The 6,725-nt window shown below is 43.6% G+C and overlaps 1 protein-coding gene across 1 annotated transcript; it reads right to left on the reverse strand.

The window, feature by feature from the left end:
- Nucleotides 1–2,668: 2,668 nt before the first annotated feature.
- Nucleotides 2,669–3,520, reverse strand: LOC136043486 (craniofacial development protein 2-like). The gene has a single exon (XM_065728402.1). The coding sequence runs from the start codon at nucleotides 3,518–3,520 to the stop codon at nucleotides 2,669–2,671; it is 852 nt and encodes a 283-aa protein (XP_065584474.1).
- Nucleotides 3,521–6,725: the final 3,205 nt, after the last annotated feature.

The following is a 6,725-nucleotide window of genomic DNA, read 5'->3' on the forward strand; positions in this document are numbered from 1 at the left end:
AATTGCGATCGCTATCTGTCACTTGGTAAATACTAAATGCCATACAAAAGGTAATTTCCCAAGTAAATCCAATTCATACTCTTATTTATGGATAAATTTATATAATCCGATATTTTAAATATTTTATCAAAATATAAATACTTTATATAATCAATGCATATATCAACTATTCCCACAATACCAAGTCTAAACCAGAGAACAAAATAAGATAATATATATAAAAACGAGAAAATATTTAATTTGTTCCCAACATAGAAATTTGAAGTTAGTACACTGCTGCGATCAGGGCGAATGTAAAAAATAATTAATCAAAAAAGGAAAAAAAGGTTAATAAAAAAGGCAAACATAAATATTTGACTTACTTGACTTAACTTGACTTAAGGCTCCTGCCGCATGGGGTGCGGCGTAGAGAGCTTCGCAACTTGACTTCTCCAGGCGGACCGGTCTGCTGCTAAATGAGGCGCCTCGTCGACAGCAATGTTGGCCATCACCAAGAATTTGTCGAGGCTGTCTTTCCACCTTGTCCGAGGTCTGCCCCTCGGGCGAGACCAGCCATGGGCTTTTTGGTCGAAGTCGTACACTATTCGGGCTGGCGTTGATGTCGGCATTCGTAGGAGGTGTCCGAACCATCTGAGAGACCTCTGCGCTATCTGGACGGAGAATGGCACCTGGGAGGTGAGAGTAAGCAACCTTGCGTTGCTTACAAAGTCATCCCACCGGAATCCCTCGATCCGGCGAAGCTGTTTCGTCTGACAGACGTCTATCATTTTAAGGATGGTTGATTTGAGGGGCCAGGTTTCCGCCGCGTAGAGCAGGACGGAGCTTACGGATGCGTTAGAGATTCGCATTTTCGTACGCCTTGAGATGTGCGGCATTCTCCATAGACTGTTGAGTCTACCGACGATGGAAGAGGCTTTCGATATTCGGCTGCATACCTCTTCGTCTACGGAGCCATCATTGGACAGCACAGAGCCGAGGTAAGTGAAGTTTTTAACGACTTCAACAAGTGTTCCGCAGACAGTTATGGTATCAGGGTGCGAGACTGGACCTGGGGGTTCAATTGCCATAATCTTAGTTTTGAGCCAGTTGATTATCAGCTCCACTTTTGCTGCCTCTTCCTTCAGGACTTCCAGAGCGTCGGTCAGCTGGTCGATTGAGTCGGCAACGAGAGCAAGATCGTCTGCGAAGTCCGCATCCGTCAGAATGCGATCTCCAAACTGCAGACCAAAGGGCAGGCGATTTGTAGTTCTTGTCATCACATAGTCTATCACACAATTGAACAATTCCGGGGTGGCGGCACACCCTTGGCGAACGCCAGTTTTGATATTGAATGTCGTGCTCCGTTTTCCGTTGACTTGGACGCAACTCTCGGTCTCTTCGTACAGCTTTTCAAAAAGCTTGCAGTATTTATCAGGTAGACCCGTCGATCTAAGTATTAGCCAAACAGAGTTGCGAACGACGGAGTCAAAAGCAGCTTTGAAGTCTACGAAGGCCACGTATGCGTTCCTCCTGAATTCTCTAGTTTTCTCAATTAACTGGTGCATAGTGAAGATTTTTTCGACAGTGGACCTCCCTGGCATAAATCCGGCCTGCTGAACTCTCCTTTTTCTTCGGAGGATACTCGTGCATCTGTCTAGCAGGGTCATGGCAAAGAGCTTTCCAGGGACTGAGAGAAGGGTTATACCTCTGTAATTAGAGCAGATGTTCTTGCTCCCCTTTCTCTTCCAAAGGGGCAGGATTATGCCAAGTCGCCAGTCCTTCGGGACCCATTCTGTGCGCCACACCACGGAAAACAGCATTTGCAGCCAAAGTAACATCGCCGGTCCAGCATACTTCAGGAGCTCAGCGGATACTCCGCATACACCTGCCGCTTTGTTATTCTTTAGACGTTTCAAAGCAGAGTGGATTTCTGCTGTCGTGAAGGAAGTCTCTGGCTCATTTGACGGCACTTCCTGAGTGCTGGCAGCTAGGCGTGCGAGTTCCTGGTCAGTCTGTGCTACAGCATCGGCATTGAGGAGACTTGAGAAGTGGTCTTTCCATCGACTGACCTGAGCGGCCTCGTCACTAAGTGGCTGGCCGTCTGCAGAGACAACAGATGCAACTGAGGGGGCTTTGTCGCTTGTGAGGTCACGGAGGTGCTTGTAGAGGCTCCCGACGTCCCCTTTCATGGCTGCGCCCTCCAGCTCGTTTGCCTTCCTTTCCACAAACAGTTTCTTGTCTCGCTGTATCAGCTTGTTGCGGACACCATTGAGGCGCCTGTAGGTCGGCATGTCGCCCAGAAGCCTTGCCTTGCGTCTCTGCTCAATGACGTCAAGCGTATCGAACTGAACCCACGCTTTCTTAGCACGCTTCGCCCTTCCAATATTTGCGGTCGCTGACTCCAGGACATTCTTCTTAAACCAGATCCATGCGTCCTCAGAACTTTCAAATGGCAGGAGTGCGTCGAAGCGGTTCGAGACATCAATGGCATACTTGGACCGTATCTCTTGATCAGAGAGACGAGAGACATCAATCTTGGTCGGTCTAGGTTGCGAGCGCTGGGCTTGGAGCCTCAGTCGCATATTAGCTACAACGAGGCGATGGTCAGTGTTACCAATCTCGGCTGACCTGTACGTCCTGCAGTTACTAATCGAGGATCTCCATCTCTGTGAGACAATGATGTAGTTGATCATTTCTTGGTATGGCCATCATTACTGTACCATGTGTATTTGTGGATATCCTTCCTTGCGAACAGCGTGTTCGTAATGACAAGGTTATGCATGCTGCACAGTTGAAGGAGCCTTAGCCCATTGTCATTTAGAGGGTCCGGAATAACTGGTCCGATGACTTGCCGCCATAGGTCGTGGTTGTCGCTCACTGTTGCATTCATATCACCCAAAAGGATGACAATATCGTGGGGGGATATCTTGGACAGTTCATTAGCCAGGGCAGAGTAGAAAGTTTCTTTTGCTTCGTCGTCGGCTTCATTTGTCGGAGCATAGCAGACAAGGACTGTCATTTTTCCTTGCTTATGACTCAGTCGAGCATTAGCTATTCTATCCGAGACGGGAGTAAATGACAGTAGACACTTTATGGACTTGTTATCAAGTACTAGTCCGACCCCATTTCTCCTAGTCGTTGTCTGTCCAGACCATAGAAGGTGGTATCCCTCACCTATGGGATCAGTCCCATTCCCGACTAGGTGGGTTTCTGTTATTCCAGCAATAGAGATGCGGAATCGCTTCAGTTCCATCGCCAGAAGCGTCTTTGCTCCGGGAGAGTTCAATGTCAATACATTCCTGGTGGCAATCCGGAGGCCACCATGGTCAAGGAGATTCAAACGCTGGTCACTTCTCAGTCCAGGGGCGAGCAAGGGTCGTGATGGGATAAAAGAAGATCGGTCATCCGAGGCAGTTGCTAAGCTATTCATTGCAATCGATTTCAGGTGGAGGGTTGCAGGCCCAACCGACCCTAGGCCTGGATTCTGATTAGAGCCAGGATTTACCTGGATACTGAGAATCCTGGGGTGGGCTCCACCCATCTCATGAGGTTGAGGCCACCCTGATCGGAGCGATTAGTTAGGGGAAACCCCATATCCAGAGGTACATGGTCAACAGACATTGTCTGCATCATTCCGGACGAACTCCATCACCTCCTATATTTATAAACATAAATATTGGTCAATGAAAAAAGAGAAATATACAATTTTTGAATGAAAAAAAGACAAAAAAAGTTACACAAGGCAAACATAAGAACTGGTTAACCAAAGAAAGGTAACAAGGTTATAAAAAAGGGTAATACAAAATTTGGTTTAGCTGGAAAGTGGGGAAAATGTTACAAAAAGGTGAACATAAAAATTTATTAAATCCCATTATTAATTAATATATAATAATTTTTGATTATACACAAAATTTGACATTTTTTAATTTAGTAACAAGCAAAATCACTTTTTGTATGGATAAAATTCAGAAATAAACTAAATGTTCGTCTTGAATGGTCCTGTTTGTTGTAAATTAGTCCTCAATAGTCATATGTCTTTTCATTAGCCTCAGATTTTGGAACATTTCATTTTGCTTTGTCAAACGGTTCAAGCCCTGGTCAAACGGTTTCTATTGTTCCAATTAATTGAATTCTTAATATTCCTAAGAAATATCCCTCTCCCACCAACGATGAGAGGAGGGAGGGGAGAAAGTACGCTCAGATAGTGGAGTGGGGCCAAGCACACTTAAGAAATTGCTATTGTACAGGGAGACACGAAAGGGGAGGGATCTAGGTTTCTACTTTCAGTTGGAATAATAGTATGGGACGGCTGTCTCAACCAGATCACGTTCTCTTGGGACCTTCAGATCACAAAAAAAGTGCATGCTAGAATTACTTCATTTTTTCTGGATAAGGAGCCCTTACTTTGCGAGTGTGGCGTACAAAATCAATTTACTATCCTCGTGAAAAGGTTGTCCTATTAATTATGTCACCTTGTAAAACATAATAAAATATAAAAAAATATATAAAAACAAAGGTTTTAAGGTTTAATTTTTAATTGCAAGTTTAGTTTTTTCTGAAATTTCGAACAGTTTCAAATTGACATATTCCAGCTATTTCATTTAGTTTTTAGAATTTATCTGAAAAAAAATGAGATGTTAAATGCGGCTAACGATGTCACGTTAGTAAGGGATAGACATTAATCCAATACCGTGCGCTAAAGTTATTTTGTTTTTCATTGCCTATAGTTTGACGATCTGGAGGAAGCTGCAATGAAAGAAGATGTCTGGAGTCTCTACAAATATCGTCGTGATCTTAAAGGGGATTATGCTCCTTAACTTGGAACAGTGGTGTCTGTAGACGGCATCAACTCGATGACGAAACTACCCAGTTAAATTAATGGAGGGACCACTTCTTCCATCCCCCTAAATACCGATGTTGTCGTGCAGACTAGTGAGGACCTTTTAATTATAGCAAGTAGCATTCATGAACTGCCAACAGAAGAAAGTGAAAACCCCTTCACGCTAGCGGAAATCCAGTCAGCAACAAAGCGTTTGAATAGATAGAGTTGCAGGCTTATGTGGAATATCCGCAGAGCTCCTCAAGAACGTGGGTCAGCAGTGTTACTCTGGCTCCAGATGCTCTTCTCTCTATTATGGCACACAAAATGGGTTCAGGAAAACCGGCGAGCGGGTTTCATCCTACCTTTGTGGAAAAGAAAGGGAAGCAAGAGCATATGCTCAAACTACAGAGGGATTACTCTTCTTTAATTGCCGGGAAAGCTCTTTGTAATGACTCTGCTTGACCGCTGCAGGAACTGTCTGCGAAGACAGACTGAGTTTATGCTCAAGAGATCTACTGTTGAATAGATTTTTGCAGAAAAGCAATTAGTGCAAAATACAAAAGGATTCCGTATAATAGATTACATAAAATTTGTGGACCTCAAGGCTGCCATTAATTCGGTAGACCGTAAATCTCTATGGCTTATAGTCCACTCCCTCAGATTCCTGGATTGTCTACACCCTGAAAAGCTACACATGGAAATCGAGAGCTGTATCCAAGTGAATGGAAAGCAAAGCACGTCATAGAAGGGTGACGTGCCACCACAATCGTGGTGGTCTTACTACCAACCTTGATCATCTAATTGTGTCAGATTCAACTCTACTTTCATCAATAGTTCATGTGGAAGAATCCAAAATCGACGACGATCATTTACCAATCACGTGCCAACTATCTTGCTTCATGGCGACCTCTGTGCAACGTAACTCTCCCAAGTGGTTCTCAAAGTTAAATTGGGAAAATACCAATGTTCCACTTTATGTATTGACATTGTCCCAGTTATTATCATCTATTAAAGTGCCTTTCCACTTATTGCAAACATCTGTATGTACAACTTCAACGCGGATAGATATCAACTCGTATTATCAGCAAATAGTGTTCTGTCTAAAGTCTGCCACTAAAACAGCTGTACCCTCTGAGTGCATGCGAACAGGTACTCGCAATCCCTTTTGGAAAGTTGATCCTAAAGTGAAGATAGCTAAACAAAAAGCTAAGTTCTGGCTCCGTATGTGGAGAGCCTGTAATCGTCCTTCTTCTGGTTCAGTACATCAAATAAAACAGAAAACCAAACGAGAGTACAAATATTCCCTGAGTAGAGCGAGACGGAATGCCTGGGATGGTCCTTGTGACAAGAAATCCTGGGATCGTATTATAAACAGTGCTAAGTGTTCACCTCCAATTAATTCGTCTCTTCGACTATGTGACTTCGTTTCTCATTATAAAAATATTTTGCTTTCGTTTAATATTCATCTCCAAAATCATTTTACAAAGCTTGTAAACTCAATCCTCCCAATTCGTATCAACCAATCTCAAGTGTTGTCGGTGGAATCTGGTGTTATACTCCGAGCTCTTATGCAAATGAATAAGTCTGAGTCTCTCGATAGTGATGATCTTTGCTTCAAGTTTTTTGCTTATGATTGTCCTGAACTGCTGAAGCATTTGCAATTATTGTTTCAGATGTGTTTGGCACAGTCCGTTGTGCCAGATAGTTTTTTGTCCGGTTGTATATCTCCCATAGTCAAGAGGTGTAAGGACCCCAGTGCTTGCTCTAATTATCGTCCTATCACTGTGTCTTTTTTTGTTAGTAAGCTATATGAATATGTACTGCTACCGGTCATTAACTCCAAGTGCAATTTTACACCCTTCCAGCTTGGTTTTAGAAAAGGTATGGGCTGTTTTCAAGCTCACCATATTGTGGGTAGGCTAAT

This window comes from Artemia franciscana, unplaced genomic scaffold, assembly GCF_032884065.1.
Source record: "Artemia franciscana unplaced genomic scaffold, ASM3288406v1 Scaffold_6626, whole genome shotgun sequence".
NCBI classification, from domain to species: Eukaryota; Metazoa; Arthropoda; class Branchiopoda; order Anostraca; family Artemiidae; genus Artemia; species Artemia franciscana.

Excerpts from the sequence above, each read along its gene's own strand:
- LOC136043486 (XM_065728402.1), bottom strand. The coding sequence starts at position 3,520 with ATGGGTGGAGCCCACCCCAGGATTCTCAGTATCCAGGTAAATCCTGGC.